We start from the raw sequence: 17830 nt of genomic DNA on the forward strand, positions 1-17830 counted from the left end.
TCTACTTACAACATTCTAGCAACTTGGTTCTTAATGAGTAAGTTGCCAGGTCTGTTCAGCTACTAGGCAAATTGGTCACTGATGTGAATGCCTAGTCCCAAAACCACAATTATGCCTATGCTTTTCATTTCCATCTTCACAATAACTGAATGTGTTACCAAATCATAGTTATTTATATTGAATGTAGAGCCCCTTAAGCTACTCTCGCTCTGGAAACTCTAACTTGGCTTTGACCAACCCCGACAAAGACAAGAAGAGCACAGAATGGAATCCATCCTGATTTCTCCAATATGTTCCCTGAGCTTCAGGGTGTTGTCATGAAGTTGGAAGTGGCACCTCAGCTTCCAATGAAGGAGCTGGGGAAGAAAAGGAGCCAGGAGCGTACCAGGAATTGTTCTGTAATGGGGACTCCATCGGAGCACAGAGGTTGGTTGCTTTAGCAAGAAGCTTACACTGAGAAACTGTAATAAATGTGTCATCACTGGAAGACCATTTTGTTAAGAGTGAGCAAAGAAAATAAAGTAGTTATATATATATTTTTTCATGTAACACATGTGTAAATTTTAATATACATTTGTGTGAACATATATATGCAAATACATTCATACCCACAAAATACATTTTATTACCTTTTACTATAAATAAGTACTTAATGACAAATTGTAGGTATGCTTAAAAATATGTCTATTATATAAAGGAACTTTCTTCATATCAACCAAGAAACACTGTTTGTCAGAGAAAAGTAACTCTTCTACCTGACCTCAAGGAGCAGCCACTTATAAAACATTCCATGGTGGGCTCAAGGACCAATCTCCCTTTTCTTAGTACTATATGTCAGATACAGGGCTATCCTTTGCTAGTACTGTTCCTTGGAAATCCATATATTGTGGCTTTACCAATAATAATAATTATAAAAAGGTCAATATTGGCATAGAATTTACAATTTACAAAGTACTCACCCATATATCTCTATAAGGAAAGTTTTGTCATCAGTTCCATTTTAAAAATGGCACACTAAGGCTCAGGCAGTTCCACTGATTTGTTCAAGCTCACCTAGGAAGTGGGCAGCAGAGCTGGGATTTAAGCCCAAGTGATGCCAGGTTTGTGTTCTTTTCCCCATGTGCGGTCTTTAGTGTTTTTCTCCCCAGGCTGTTAATTTACTGTGGCGGGCCATTCAGCTGCCAGTTCAGCCTGCTGTCTTCTGTTATCCAGAGGCCTGTAGTCTCTCTGGGGAACTGGAGATGTTGGCCAAAATTTAAGTCCTGCTAGCCAGTCTGTGCTTCAAGACCTCTTTATTGCTACATCATTGGGCATTCAAAGGGGCTTGCAAGCAATGCTGATATAATGACTCAGCAATGGTCTCTGAGTCTATGGCAGTTCAACCCAGCCTGGATGGACTGCCCCTTTACTGCCTGCCTTGGGCCACATCCTATCAGTTGGTCTCTTCCATGTTTTGCTTCCTTTCAATATCATTCTACACTCCCTTCAGCACTTTAGCCTCTGCCTCTGTATCTTCACTGCATTCCTAAGCATTAGCCTCTGCCTGGGTATCAGTTGAACCTACTCCTCTAAGAAGTTGACTCTGTGTTCTTCATTCTTACTCTTCACACTCCTGCCTACTACAGAACATTACTTCCATTTGTTTATTTGATTCAATTTTTTAATATTTAAATGAGGGATCTATCATTCTGGATGGATGAAAAGCTAAATTAGTCATTCAACCAACATTTACTAAGCACTTGAAGTGTGTAGCATGTGCATTAGTCAAACCCTTGACCTCAAACTGGGTCTTCCTCCTTGCACTTATGGAAATTATCTCTATTTCTTACTTTCTGGCTCCTTATAATTAGTCTTACACTGTCCTTAAATACTTTTATAATTCCTCCCTAAAATGTCCACAGTATGATTTTAAAATACAAAATCCAAAGGACTCTTTCAATCTTTCATGTTGACTTCTCTGCAAGGATCGATATTCCTGACCACTTTTCCCTGGACTCTCCCCTCTGTCAGTCTCTCTGATATCCTCTTACTCTTCTCACCGTATCTGTTTCTTATCCAGCCCTTAAATGTGGATAGTCCTCATGGTTTTAGCCTTCCATACCTTTTCTTTGATACATGATAAAATGCTAGTGCTTTATGCTTAACAAAGCTGGATCCCAAATATTCAACCAGTTCCTACATCTGATCAGAAGTTCAGTCCTGTATTTCCATAACCATGGACATGAACAGCTATACATCCGTTTGGGACTTTAAACCAAATCTTTCAGGCCCTTCTTTTGACTTCTCCATTGAGACCAATGACACTGATATCCTCTCTGTTACCCACAGTAAAGAGGTCACCATACCTCCTATGTCCCCCTAACTTATCATCAAAATGAGTCACTAGTGAAGACAATTCTTTCCCTCTTCACATATTTATTGATTCCCCCATAAATGAGCTGAACTTGCATTTGCCTCATACCTCATAGTCTCCAGTCTCACTTTAAAGTCTTGCAGGTAAACATACTGAAAGTATCATTGTATTGCCTGACTCAAAAATTCATTTATACTGCCTCTGAGGATTATGTCATTTCAACTTTTTTATTGCTGGATGCAGCCTGTGTTTTTATTGTAGCCTCAGATTTAAATCCTAGATTTACCACTTTTTAGCTGTGTGACCTTGAGGAAGTTACTTAATCTTCCTATGACCTGGATTCCTCATTTGAAAATACACACGAATTTGTTAGCTCACCAAAGGAAGAAAGGTTTAATGGATGATTAAACTAAATATCTAAGGTATATTAGGTATTTATAACATAAAAAGGAGATAATTTTAGTGTTCATAGCATTGTTATACCTACTTGATAATTCTTCAACTTTAATTCTGTTAGTCCAGTGTGCTACAGAGGGAAATACATGAGCTTGAGAGTTAGAGAATGTTTTGAATTCTTGATTATTCTAATGAGCGTCTGTATAAAATTGTGAAGTCACATAATACCACTGAGTCAAGGTTTCCTCCTGGTGAACAAGGATAAAAATACTTACCTTAGAGGTTTACTTTAAAAATTAAGAGTAGCAGCATGTTGTATCTATGGTAGCCACTAACTCAATTTTAATTATTAAGATTATTCTTGAGAATTGTTTAAGGAAATAGCAACCATCTCTCATGTTGGAAAATATCTTTAGCCTATTGGCTCAAAAAATGTTTCATGGGTCCAAAAGTTGTTTGCATTAATTTAAAAAAAAAGACAAAACCCATTTCCCTTATTTCATCTTAGTGCCTGGATTCAAAAACTACGTTGAATATGATTAAATCTATTACTCAACAATGCATTTTAAAGAGAGGCGACCTGAGTAATAGAACGGGGTAAAGTCACAGATTCCAGAGACCTGGGTCTTTGTCTGAGCTTTGTTATAAAATAGATGTGTGGCCTTGGGAAAAGTCATTTCATTTTTTGGGGCTTGAACATTTTTATAATGCTTAGAGTTTCTTGCAGCTAAAAAATTACATGAGCTCCAGAAATGGAGTGCCACCTACTGTGTCCAGTTGAGAAGTGTCTTTCAAGATTTGAAGAATTCAGTGCATCTGAATGTCACCATCAGAAGCTAAGCACTATGATGAATGGAATGGACATAAAGTGTTGATGAAGATGACAAAGAAGACTTGGTTTCCTGAATCTACTTCCAGTGTCTAGTTTCTAGTAAGTATCATTTATGCATTGCAACCCATAATCACATGAGAATCTAAGTTTAGAATTCCAATAGAATGTTGTTACTCAGTTAAGAAGACTGTTTAATTCTAGGATGCATAAATGTAGTCAGATATACTTGTATGCCTAAACATTTTCATTGGCATTAATGAACTGTGGGTAAATATTAAGTCAATCATATAATTTCTTTTATCCCAAAATTCCTAACTAAACGGTTATAAAGATTAAATGAAGGCACTTAGGCAAGGCCTTTACTTAGTAAAAGTGGTCTGAATGGAGTAGGTGCTCAATAAATGGTAACCATTAATTTCATTATTAGAATGAGCTGCATCTATATGAAGAAACCAGATTAACAGTTTTGAATAAAACAACTAAAGTGAAATCGTGATGACTGTAGACATGCCATTGAAGAGCGTCTAAAATGGAGGGAATTGAGGGTTTATTTCCTAACTGCAGACAATGGTTTTATGACTGTCAGTCAGTCAATGTTGCTGGTATAAAAAATGCCAACAGAGCATGTCATCTCTGCAGGCCCGCACAGCTGTAATATCCTGTCAGTCAGTATATAGTTCTAAGCCACACATCTGACTGTATCACTCATTGACGCCTTTAGGTTTCTGCAGAGGCAGAAGTGACTGAACTGGAGATAACACATGGCACCTCTCTTAACAGACAAGGCTTCTCACAAGTTCTTTGTACCCTCTGCATGTCTTAAAGTCAACTGCATTTTGCCATTTCTGACATTCAGGTTTAAACTACGAAAATAGTGTGGTTAAAAAAAATAACCTCATTGACTTTTGTCATTTAGCTGGGACTGATAGCTGGAAAAATTAAGTAGAAAATATTTAAAAAAACAATTTCTAATGGTAACTCCATGACTGAAGATACTAATTGCCCTTTAATAGGAATCCTTACATGTCATTCTAATCTGAATACTTAAGGAGTCTGACTTCATCACGTAAAGTTGGCAATATGTCACTCTGTGCTTGTGACTTGGGTTTGACTGAAAAATAAATGGTGCTTGCTATTGTTTATTCAGTCCTGGGATTGTGTTAACTGCGCTCTATACCTTCGATTCTGACAACCACCGTACATGTAAGACTTCACTGTCTCCATTTACAACAAAAGAAACCAATGACCATAAAGTGTAAGTTATTAACAAGGCCAATTGGCAGGCCAATGGCTGAGGCATGTTTCCAAAATAAGTCAGTCTGATTCATCTCTGTTCCTAGTAAACACCACTGTCCACGGCCTCCTTCTTTATGGGGATATCATTTCTAGAAAAGAATCACTAACTTCCATGTTGATAACCCAGATAGTACAATGTGTAACTTTTAATAATATATGCTGTGTTTTAGGTGTGGAATACAGCACAGTGAATGATGGCTGCTTTTTTTGATGCTGATGATGGAAACCAAGAAAATAATCTCCATCTGCTTTACATGTGAAAAATTCATTTGGGCTAGCAAACTGTCAAAGCATTTAACTTTGACTTAGTGGCTACCATACTTTTCAGGATAATGATATTTTGTTAGAACAATTCCTTAAGATATTTCTTTATATGTCTTTTTTGTAAGATGGCTTAGAGTTTTGAGACTGTGAAACGCAAAAGGGATGTTCTCCAGTTCATTTTAATAGTTCTCTCAGCTTTCATGGAAATAGACATATCCCAACCTCATAAGCTTTAAAGTCAGATTAATGTGTAGCCAGCAAATAATCCCAAACACAAGTTTATGTAAAAATAGTCATGGGTAACCAAGAGATTTTAAAGAAAATCTCTGTTCTGCTTTTTGTAAAATGCATATGGTGGTGTTTGAGCAAATAGTATTTCACTTACTTCAGAATTCCACAGCTCTTTCTGAGGCTTATGTTTAAGTCACCCACCCATAGGGATAGACAAAGTAACTCTTACTTCAGCTGCTTCCATCAGTGGAGACCTTACCCCACAAGGAGCCTGTGCGCCCCATGTACTCCATTCACGCATTCTACAAAAACATGTGCTGGGCACCTGCCAGGGTTTAAACACCTTACTCAGCAGTGAATAAGACACAATTGACAGAATAGGTCCTCTCTCTCTAGGGGGTCCAGACAACAGGTCAGAAACAGACCCCTGAAGAATTACAGTACCAAGGTGTTATAAACAAGTGCTTTAAAATTACATTAACTGTACCAGAAGGGTCACATGATTGACATGTGTGACTCATTAAGTTTCGGGGGGAGGCACACTTGAATCATACCTTGAAAGAGGGAGATGTCACCAGGCAAAGGCAAAACTAAGTGTCACAGAGTGGAAGTCCATGAGCAAACCTACAGCAGTAGGAGGAGATTGAATCTCTTGGAGATAACCTGAAAGCTGGTTTGTTCATTTTAAATACATATGTAGAATAAAGCACATGACTGAGGAAGAAATACTGGTAGGAGAGCATGAGAGAAATAAGTGGTATGGCGTACATTTTGCACAAATAACTGAATACTATCTTGAAAATAATGGCAATGAGATGTTTTTGAAAACAAGACAGTGCCACATCAGGCATGCATTATACAGTACTTCTTGTCCTACAGTGTGTAGGACAGGTTAAAGTGGTAGCAACCTAGAGGAAGGATCTAAGTCATGGAAGAGTGAGGACACAGAAGCAAACACAGCTGGGAGGACTATGGCAGGAGGCTGACTGAATGTAGGTGGGTGAGCACAAAAGAAGGCAAAATGGTGGTAACGACCTGGGCAAAGTGTTTGTTGAATACCCGCAGGTTCCCCCAAAGGTTTCTGATGATACAAAGTTAACTCTCCCAGAAACAGGTTTATGCAACAAACTTACACTGAATGAAAACACCATGAAATGAACAAAAGCCCATACTACCTAAACCAGGGATTTTAGCAGACTAAGTGAGCATATTTTTATTTTGATTAGGAAAACACTGACCGAACATGAAGTTTTAATATGTCATTGAAGTGATAAGAATCCCTCTAAGGATGTCTTGAAAATGGTATCTAGTTGGAGTTCATATCAAGGAAATGGACGAATGGAATTTTCAGTTGGTGTGTGTGCTAAAAGGACATCTGATTTGAAGCATAGCATTAACACTTATGTATCCTTAACTTTCTGTATAACTAAGGAATAAAGCTTGTGTAATATCCTCTAAAGCATACATTCTCTACTTGTGCTACAAAAAAATAATAACAATGAAAACCTAGAACCTGGCTTGCTAATGCCCAAATAGTTTTGGACATGTGAGCATCTGCAGCAGCGTCTACAAAATACTGAGAGCAAAGTCTCGAGTACAAAACAAATTCACTACTAAAAATAACCCGACTCAAGTCCTTTTCATAGTTCTCTGAGCCCACCCCGTGGGTGTGGGCATTTCTGCATTCTGTCTGAACCTTTCAATTCAGATAGATGTGCAGCCTTCAAGTAATCACGAAGCAGCATTTCTTGTAAAATATGGGAGTGGATTACCCAGACATTTCAAAGACATAGATATTTTCAGGTTTATAAAATCATTCCTTTGATTTCCTAAAACAATAATTAATATATGCACCCAGACTGAAGTTATATCTCCATCATCAAAAACCTTAAACATTGACTACGAATTTGTCCTACAGGCCATACAGTTTTAAGGCTAGTTGATTTATTAAGAGGGAAGTGAACACTTACAAATCCACGGAGTCATGTGTGGTAAAGCTCTGACTCCTCTGTTCCTAGGAAGCTGCATTTTAAAACCTGAACTATGAGAACACTCCCTACTGGGTAAACAACATGCAGTCACGTACATCAAAGCAATTGGAATACACATAATATATGTAGATGCTCAGTAATCATCAGGTGCCGTTACTGTTCTTTCAGTTTGACTTTCATTCTGGCGCTCAATGGAAATTTAAGAGATTGCATGTGTAATTACCAAATGCTATTCTGACATTTTAAATTGCTTGGTATACACTTGAAAATTTCATTCAAATTCAGTTCTGATTTTATTGATGTACTTTCAGTTTGTTTCACCTATTACACACCAAGATCATCTAATATATAAATAAGACAGATAGATCATCAAATTTACCAACAAGTATGTATGTTTCTTTCATGACCTTAGGTGTTCTGTTGAGTTTAAAGAGTGAATATTAAATAATTATATGGGTTTTGAGGTGCTACAAGGACTTAGAACATGAGTTCATCTCAGGATCTGCGAGCTCCTTGGAAGTGGAGTCATGTTTTTGTCTGGTCCCCAGTAGAACCTAACATAGTCCACAGTAGAAAGGGGATGAGGAGTAACTATGTTGAATGAACAAACATATTTCTTTAGGGACATTCTAGAATAGAAGGTCTACTCGATTTGGTTAAGACTGTACTGTGTTTTCTACAAGACCTCTGATTTCAGCAGTGTCTAGAATAGAGCAGAAGTTTAACCAACTTGTATGAAAGAATTATAGCTTCAACTGAGAGTCTGGCTTTCTTAGAATGAGGTGAATAACACTTGATTAAAGTAACCTAAAACACATGAACATTATTTTACATAAAATTTCACTTGTTACCACTGTTTTTCAGTTAACTTCCCAACAGAGAATTACAAATAATCAATAATAGTTAACTGAAGTGCCATGATTATATTTTCTGATTCAGTCTCTGTCTAATATATTGTTAGTGAAAAGGCCAAGAAAGAAAAAAACAAGGGTGTTCTGGAAGATCATGGAATTATTCCAGACTCCGAGTTCAGCTTATGAATATATAGGTTTTCATAAGTGCTCATTAAAAGTATAGGTGGATCAACTATAAAAAATTCTGAAGTAGAAAAAGAACATGAGAGTTCTTAAGGAAAAGCGACAAGATATAGGGGAAATCACTACTTTGGTTAGATAACTCTATTGATATTTACCTAGGGACTAAAAAACATAAATTTCACAAATACAAAATATGCTCAAGGTATGTGTATATATTTAAAAGGTATTTGTAGGAATACTCACTTTAGAGAATAGAATATGAAGATTTCATATAAACCCCTTACAATAAAAAGTCAAATGACCTTTTACAATCGACAATGTCTTCACGGTAGGAGCAAGTGAAAAACCCTATTAACTCCTTCATTTCTGCCCTTTTGCTGTATTGGCCACAATCATCCTTCATTCCCTTTAACATTAAGAAGTATCAGCTTTAACCCAATAAATTTACTCAGATAAACACAATGTAGTTTTCTTTTAAAATAAGCCTTTACTGAATATATCAACAAGGTACTGTATAGTGTAGAGTGAATTTGTAATTAACAAAGTGTGCGGCATGACAGGTCTCCGAGGGTGAGTGATGCGGAGTCTTCCAGCCCCTTCAGTCCCTTGTCAGCGAGAACGCACTAAACACAAACCAGCAGCAACATAAGTGATTCAAACAAGAACAAATCACCAGGATTAACTTTCAGTGAAGATATGCTGGTCCTCTGAGGGACACACAGTGGCGACGCCTTCACCTTGCCTCTTAAAGGTTATGAATATGACACTCCAGCACATGTTTCTGTGTGTGCACAGATGTTTTACACGTTTAAAAATGCCTGTTGTGATAACCTTGCTTTGTGCTCTTCCACTGGGCAAACTGCTGGAAAACGTGACCGTTAGCAAAATAATCAGATTTGTGTGTTTTAAGAAACAGTATCATACATGTACAAAACTTCCTCCCCACAATTAGTGACAAGTGTCCCATATGCAGGCACGGTCTTTCAACCTGCTGAAGAAATCAGAGAAGGAATTAAGTGACAGCTTCCCATATTAGTATTCTGACTTAAAAGTAAGAGCATCCAGCAAGGCTCGACAAGATTAAGAACTGGGAAGGGTCTTTTGTGCGTCTTGTGCATGTGTCTTTCCCAATTGGGCACTCTTCCCTCCTTTGCTCTCCCACCAGCTGGAAAGGTAAGTCATGAACAAAACGGTTATTTTCACTTTCCAAAGTGGAACTTAATGCCTCCTTGTTATAGGTTAGAGAACAATGCTATGAGGACAGAAGTCAATGGAAATCCACCACTTCACTGTCAAAAGTTGCAATGGGCTCTGCAGCTGAGGTTTGCTGGTCAAGGGCCGCCTCTGCTCCCGGGACTGCACCAAAGTTGCCTGTGTTTGGGAGGATGCTCTGCTCACAGGGGCGGTGTAGACACCTCAGCGGGGAAGGAAGCTCTGACTCCTTAGGGAATGTCTAAGACCAGGATGATCTGGGCTAGGAAATGGGGCTGTAACATTCACTACTTCATTCACTTACCAGGCTGGTCACATGACACTTGTTTTTTAACTGCAGGAAAAAATGTCTACTATATTTTCAACCCACAGCCGGATAATTAGAAGTTGCATTATTTCTCACAGGGCAGAATGCTTTCCAGTTGTTACACCAGGAAAAGAGGCTAGGGAACACAGTCCTGTCTCTACCTGTGACTGGCCCAGTTGATGGGCCATTCATGTGTCAGACAGTCTCTAGTGAAGTCCAGGGTCTCCCCATGATCACACACAACTCCCGCAACAAGCAGGTAGTAATGACAACCACGGGCATGAATACTGGTCAGGAATATCTCTATGATCATAACTACGCCTTTTCCTTTGGAATCTCCTTTGCACAGTGGCCGCCTGCTCTCTGAAATCTCCTCACTCAGACAGACGGCATCAGGCTCTTTATAAGCCACTCAGGATGGCTCTGTTTAACCTTCACTCTCGTCTAAACACCTCCAAATACATAGTAATGCCAGCAAGAGAGGGTAAATACAGGGCAGATGGATCAACAAAAGACATTCTCAAGACTAAAAATGTCAATCAAAGTATAATCCACCACTGAGGGTTGCTGAGCAGTTTTCCTAACACACATGACAAATCTCAAGCTGTGCTTTGTGTCCTGAGGCAGGTGAGAGCCCCTGGCACGCTATCACACGCAGGGGGTTGACTGTCATTTTGCTCACTTCGCCATGTTGGGCACAACATGAGAGCGAAGCAGGATGTCAGATTCTACCTCTTCAGGAACACCTTCTAGCTAAGGAACCTTTAAGGTCATCCTAAGCACTTCACAAGACTAGATCCCCAATGTACCACCTAAGCCCCAGATGATTCCGTGAATCCCATAAGACAGTAAAGACACCCCTCCAGCCTTGGTCTTCTTGGCCCAGAGCAGATAATTTCAGCAGCCAGATATCCCGCTAGGGGTTATACACACAACACAAATAAATAAGGATTATCTTGTGAATAAAAGAAAGAAAACCTCAAAGTACCATCATTTGAGCACATAGTTTTATCTACACAGCCAAGGGGAAGAGGGCAGTGGAAGGGAATTATTCAGTTAATTACACAAAACCCCATGTCAATGTCCTGACTTTAGATGGCTTACTGCTTCGCCGATCACCTTCACAGATGGTCTTATCCCTTCACTGCGTGGACCCAGCTCCGAAAAGCCACAGCCACACTCACTAGCTAATCAACTAAAATGGAAACCAAAATCACTGTAGAATTAAGTGAAATTAATTCATAGTTAATTTTGGCTCAACTGACTGCACGGTTTCAATTCTTGTGTCTAGAGCATTGTATCTTCAATTTTATTTTCTGCTTATTCTGAGGGATAAGGGAGAATAAAACATAAGTTGGGGCTCTATTATTAAAGAAAATAAAGCTCTTACTATAAAGAAAAACTTGCATAGCATTTTATACCTAAAATTTTACAAATAAGACACATCACAGTTCTATTTTTTTTTTAAATTGAGTGTGAGAGAGAGAGAGTGAGTGCACAAAATGATCATGACATTAACTGTATGAGTTCCTAAACAATAACCGGTGGTAGAAGAAATATGTAACATAGAGTGAAATGCCAAAATCTGATAATGAAAAGAACTTTCCAAGGGTGTATTTTGTAGATAACATATGCGATCTATAGCCCTTCTAAATCTAAGGGAAGGAAAAGAGTAAATTATATATGCCTTCTGGGCTGAAGCATGAATATCCCCTCTCTTCTCTACTCTGCTCCACCCTCTGCTCTGTGCCCAGCTCTGCCAAGATTAAGGGAACAACCCCTGTCTGACTTGTTCATTTTTCATCTGTTATCCTGTTAATAGAAGAGTGATCATCCCTACACTAGTCCCAAAGAAGAGAAATATCCAAGATTGAAAAGGAATAAATAAAATTAAAAAAAAAAAAGGGGACAGAATCAATGTCAATCCAAGGGGGAAAAACGATGATGCTTTAAAAAAATACCTTATTTTGGCCAGGTTTGATGTGTCCTTAACAGAATTTTAGTGGTGAAAATTAATGTACATTTTTAATTATATAAGTATACATGAATATTTTGTGCAACCAAGACTGGCATCGTAATACTCTTTCAAATTTTGAACAGGGAGGGGAGGGAGAAAAACGAACAGCATAAATAGCTAATTATGAAAATATATGTGGGGTGATTGGAAGACAAGAATTTGTGAGGGGGTAACAGTATTAATTCAAGCTATTTCAACATGATACTAACAAAGGCAATTGACACAGTATAGCAGAAACAGTGATCACCTGCTTTTGTCTAAATGGTATTGATAACAAGTTGTTGTAATATATTCAAACATTGATCCCTTGTTGGTCTAAATATCATGTTGAGATAGCTGCAGTGAATCTACCCAAAGAAATAATTCTCATTATCAAAAATAATTCCATTCAATATAATCTTCCCATTATTTTTATTAGCATCTTCTAAAAAAAGTATTCTAGAATATATCTCTGTTGAATGTGATTCAACCTGACATATAATTTTGAATAGTCACACTTTTAAAGGGAATTTTCTTGCTGGGACGTTTTACCTGTCCCTGAAGATGACTAAAATCAGACTGAGGTCTCTACCTCTGTTATCACAAAGCGCCAGGGAAGCATTGAGAGTGATTTTTAAGTTCCTGGCAAGAATGCCAACCCCCAGGTTTAAGGGTCTTTTCAAAACTCGTCTTGTGTTTTTGCTTCCGCCAAGCTGAGTTACCTTATCTCACAGGAACTGACTTCCTCGCGATGCTTTCTCCATTTCCTGTTTTGGGTCAAATGAGGGTAACTACCTCCATTCTTATATATTTTGGATTTCTTTTTTTTCTTTTTCTTTTTTTTTTTTTTTTTTTTACTTTTCTTCCTGACCAGGAAGTATAGAAATAGCATGAAGATATCTGGGTCATTTTTTGTTAGACCCCTTTTATTTAGCCTACCCTGATGAATCCACTTTCATCTGCCCTTTCATCTGACCACCAGCTCTAGAAAAAGAATTCATTTTGACAGCTTCAACAGCCAAGTGGTTAATGTGCATCATAAGGAAGAATCACTCGTTCTTTTGCCTTGGCTTCGGGTTCTCTTTGTACAACCCTGTACAGTACTTCAGCAACTATTTTTTTTTTTAGATTTAAAAAGCAAAGAGTTACAAAACTGTTTGTAATTAACTTGAAATAGAAAAGATAGCACTTTTTTAAATCCCATTATATAGTACACCGTATAAATTACAGAGTATTCAAATGCACAAATGCATCTGGGTAACATTTATCAAATGTAATTTGCGTGTCTATGTGCACACACGTGTGTGTTCTTGGGAGTTTTACTGTTCGCCTGTGTAACACCGGACCTTGGCCGTCACGTGTGGCAGTGCTCCAGGTCTGGCACACTGCTGTTGCAGTATCGCATGTTGTTGGTGATGTGGCAGTCTGTGTAATTAATGCCCCCATTTGGGGTGTAAATGGGCTGCAGTCTGAAATCTCCTTTAAGGAGCTGATCGTTATTTAAGGAGACGATCTGAAAGCTGGTTTCTGTCATCTCCAGGATGGAGTTGTCCTTCTTGGTGCCTGCCTCACAGTAGTCATCTTTCCGCCGGCCTCGGTTATATTTCCACTTCTGGGAGGTGTAGCGTCCCTTTTTGTGCATGTGCCAGCAAAAGACGCTGAGCAAGACCACGAGCACAAATATCACGGCACCCCCGATCAGGCCCGCCAGCAGAAAAGGGGAGCCCATGCTGTGGGAGGTCGTTTGCTCGTGGCTGGAAGCAGTGTTGCTGCCATTGTTCAAATAGGAGGCGTGGGTGGTGGCCTCCGAACAAATGGTGTCTTCTACAGCTCGGTAGTTAAAAGCATCCAGTGGCACCAAACAAATCCGATACGTGGATCTGGGCTCCAAATTAACCAGGCTCAAATGTTGCTTTTCCCCACTGACTATGCGTTCTTGAACAATGCCTCCAACTAAACTGTGGCCCATTTTCACCCATGTGAGTTTGTATGCCATCACAGTAAAGAGAGACAGCCAGCTGACTTGAATGGAAGTGTCATTCACAAAATGGACAGAGAGCTGGATCCGTTCAGAAATTGGTGGGGTCACTCTTTCTCTGCCATCCCAGTCAGGTATTGTGGGAAGTTTGGAGGTGGTAGGAGTTGGAGGCGTATAGCTTTTGCTCGGGGTTAAGACAGACAGCGTGGGAGGCTGAGTTGTAGGAGACGCTGTACTAGGGGCTGAGGTGAAGACAGGCAGGCGGGGGGTCACGGTGGGACAGGACAAGAGATTCATATTCAACTCCCTGACAGCCATCCCCCGGACTTGCTCAGGGCCTTGGCACATAAAACCTCGGACATTGAGAGATGAAGGGATGGATTTGAGCCATTCTGTGACCCATTTAATACTGCAGTCGCAAAACCAGGGGTTATTCCGAGCAGTGAGTTGCTTCAGGTTGGAGAGATTGTCAAAGACCCCTTGAGTCAACATGCGCAGCTGGTTGTTGGATATATCCAGCCGTTCCAGCTTACGGAGATTCGAGAAGGCTGTCAAAGGGATGTGATTTATCTGGTTGTCCTGCAGATACAGCCGGAGCAGGTGCGTACCTGGGAGGTCAGATGGTGGGTGGGAGAGAGAATTCCTTACAATTGAAAATTCCTTGAGCTTAGTGAGATGGCTGAAGGTGCCCTCGGCAATGCCTTTGTTGGTCAGGAGGTTCCCATCCACGATCAGACGCTCCAAGCTCGTGAGGTTCTGAAAGGCCATGTCTGATATGACAGCGATTCGATTTTCGTCCACTCTCAGCTCTTGCAAGTCCACAGGAAGCCCAACAGGTACACTGCTCAGATGATTCTTGGATAGAAACAACAACTTGAGACTAATGGCCTCCCGGAAGGCGCCATCTTCCACCCCCACTGTGGATATAGAGTTGTCATCCAGGTGTAGCTCTTCAAGCTTCAAGAGCTGGGCAAGAGCTGCTCGTGAAATGGTCTGAATGTTGTTTTCCTGCAAATGGAGAACTCGAACATTCTTGGGAAGGTTCATGGGGAATTCATCCAGTTGGTTGCCATAAAGGTAGACCGTGTGCACCGACTGTACGTTGTGCAGTTCTGCAGGAAATCCAGCATTATTAATTTGGTTGTTGTGGAGGTAGAGTACGGTTACGCCCTCCGGGATCCCAAGAGGCACTGAGGTCAAGCTTCGCTCGTTACAGTAGACAAAGTTCCTGTCACAGCGGCACACGCTGGGGCACGCCAGGAGTTTTGACACTTGTGAAGAGAGCCCCAGAGAAATGAGAAGCCAAGATTTCAGGAAAAAAGCCCCATGGCTGGGCCACTGTGTGGTCTGTAGGCCCATTTCTGAAGTACAGAAAGCAAATACAATGTGGTGGGGAAACGAAAACCAAAAATAGATGGCAAATCCAAAATGACCGGATGGAGTTCTGTCAGAGTCCAGAAATCCAACTAGAGGAAAAGTCCCAAAGGCCCACGGTAGAAGAATCTTCCTGCGGTCTCTGGTCTTACCAGCCTGTGTTGACCTCCTTGCTGTTGTCCTCCATGTGCAAAAAAAGATGTTAAAAATTCAACAGAGAGAATTTCCTACACCAGCGAGCAATGAAGGCAAGTTATCAGCGGTCAACAGGGGGCCTGGTGGGCAGGCAGAACACCCGTCTTCCGTTGTTCGTCAAAACAGCGTTGGGCAGTCTGGGAACTTCTCAGTGAAGCTCAATCTGCAATCTGTGCAGGAAAGCAGAGAGAGAAGAGTCAGTTAAGGGTAGTAACGGAGGACGTGTTGACCTGACTGTGCTCCTTTCAAGAATGATTTCACTGGACTAAATGACTAGCGGCAGGCAGGTGATTGGCATTAAGTGATACTTTAAGGAACAATAATTTAGTTGAAGAGGTATTCAAGAAATGAAAACGACTCAATTATCTTCAAAAGGAAACCATACTGTTACCTCTTATTATCAATGATTATATGTGAATTTTACAAGTCCAATCAGTATCATCTCATAAGTACCTATTTGCATATCCAAATAGACAGGCACATCAATGAATCCTCTGATTCAAATAGTGCGATCACCTACATATCCAACTGGCCAAAGTCTTATTTCAAGATGAAACAAGTAAATGAGGAACTAATAGAATTTTAGGGAAAAAAATGAGAAACACTTTCAAGTTATAAACAAACGAACGCAAATGGTGACTGACACAGTCGTTTCAAAAGATGCAGCCTTTTGATCTGACACCTTGAAGACGCACTCTAAATTTGACACAAAAGAAGCATGTGTGAAAGCAGAGAGGAGTTTTCTTCCCCATTATTTTGCCTCTTCTCATTTTTTGTCTTCCTCTTAAATAGTTTGCAATTGAGTTACTGCAGAATATGACCAAGGTCCAATCAGAGACATTTTCACTCATTCCCTCCTTCAGGATCTCCAGACACAGGAGACATGCCACTGTGACCCCTAGACAGTTGTAAAACTCATGACTGGGAATATATTATTTTTCAACAACACAACCTTTTTCCTCTCTGTGAGTTTTTCTGACTTTCCAAGTAGGACTTGCGGTAAAGTTTGAAATTATAGAAGACACAGTTAGAGAAGTAAAGGCAACCTACAGATAGTACTCATGCCTTCATGCTCCAGAACTCGTTCCAACTATTTTTACATTAGAGAGGTAAAGAAGTTAATTGAAAGGTGCCAGATTTGATTTTCCTACAAAATAAGCTAACATGACAGGACATGGAAACTATGAGTCTCAATTCTCACCAATACCCAGAGATTTAAACTACTTACATCAAAAAGCACGGAAAACCTTTTGAAATCGTTCTCTTAGATATTTTTAGAAACATAATTTAAAAAGAAAAAAGGTGTAAGTGCCATTTAAGTGACAAGGATACTGTAATTTTTTTCTACAATTTAAAAGATTATGAACCATCTAAAAAATGTCTTTGATGACCAGAAGTGGTAAAATTCACTATTTATTGTTCAGAAACATTTTAAAGGAGGGTCCGTGTGGGAGTGTCTTTCCAGGCAAACAGATGGATATGATACTTTTGAAAAAAAAATTACTTAATTTGTTAATCTCACAAATACATGGTTTGCCACTGAACAGGAACTATTCCCTTCTTGTAAAATCCCTCTATGCTTAAAGAATAATGTACAGTACAACTAAGGTAGTATAGGAAAAACGAGTTGAATTCATAAGCTTAGTGCCACGCTTAGATCAGGTTTCAAATTTTCAAACCACCTCAATGTTCCCTAATAGCTTGTTACTCAAGTATGATCTTTGGTCCAGAAGCGTGAGCTTGACCTCAGAAGTTGTTGAAAACTCAGAATCTATGTGTTAGTGAGGACCCTGGGGGGACACATTAAAATTTGACAAGCTCCACCCGAAAGAGTCCCATCTTATTTAATCATTCCAATGTTTTGAATTATCACATGTAAAATAAATGTAAGAGCATGTCCAATGACTCTTTCAAGAAGAGTAAAGGCATAAGGTATACTCACCACTTCTGTCCCCAGTAGAGTGTCTCAAATTACACCCTACATGTATGTAAATGACATTTTATAGGTGGAGCAGTGCAGTGACTATCAATGCCACCTGGCTTCCGTGGACTCGGAGCGTTTGTCTGAATGACATGAACGAGTGTCTGGTAGGAGTCATGATTTATTTAAGAACGTGAAACTGCTTGGTGCTGTTAGTGTTTATTCTTCAAAAGAGGTAGTCTATGGGGATGAAAAGAAAATCTAGTATATATTTTAGTATCCCACAAGAATCTTCAAAGTGTTTTGTGAACACACAGTGCATTAAACTTTCTAAGAGGGAAAACAGCCACACCAGGGTCTCTGAGTAAGATCCTATGTACAAAGGATAGATCTTAACTCTGTTTGCACGCCAAGTTTCACAGGGCCTGAAAACCATAAGCCCATACT

General features: G+C 39.6%; 1 protein-coding gene across 1 annotated transcript in view; it reads right to left on the minus strand.

Moving 5' to 3' along the window:
* Positions 1–10593: 10593 nt before the first annotated feature.
* LOC129065850 (leucine-rich repeat transmembrane protein FLRT2) overlaps positions 10594–17830 on the minus strand; it is an 89066-nt gene continuing 81829 nt past the window's right edge. The window contains exon 2 of the mRNA XM_054567186.1: positions 10594–15632. Coding sequence (XP_054423161.1) covers positions 13270–15252 — 1983 coding nt within the window. The 5' untranslated portion in view covers positions 15253–15632 and the 3' untranslated portion in view covers positions 10594–13269. The remainder of the gene's footprint in view (positions 15633–17830) is intronic.

Source organism: Pteronotus mesoamericanus, unplaced genomic scaffold (assembly GCF_021234165.1).
Source record: "Pteronotus mesoamericanus isolate MK-2021 breed Mesoamerican mustached bat unplaced genomic scaffold, CSHL_Meso_final contig_182, whole genome shotgun sequence".
In the NCBI taxonomy this organism is placed as follows: Eukaryota; Metazoa; Chordata; class Mammalia; order Chiroptera; family Mormoopidae; genus Pteronotus; species Pteronotus mesoamericanus.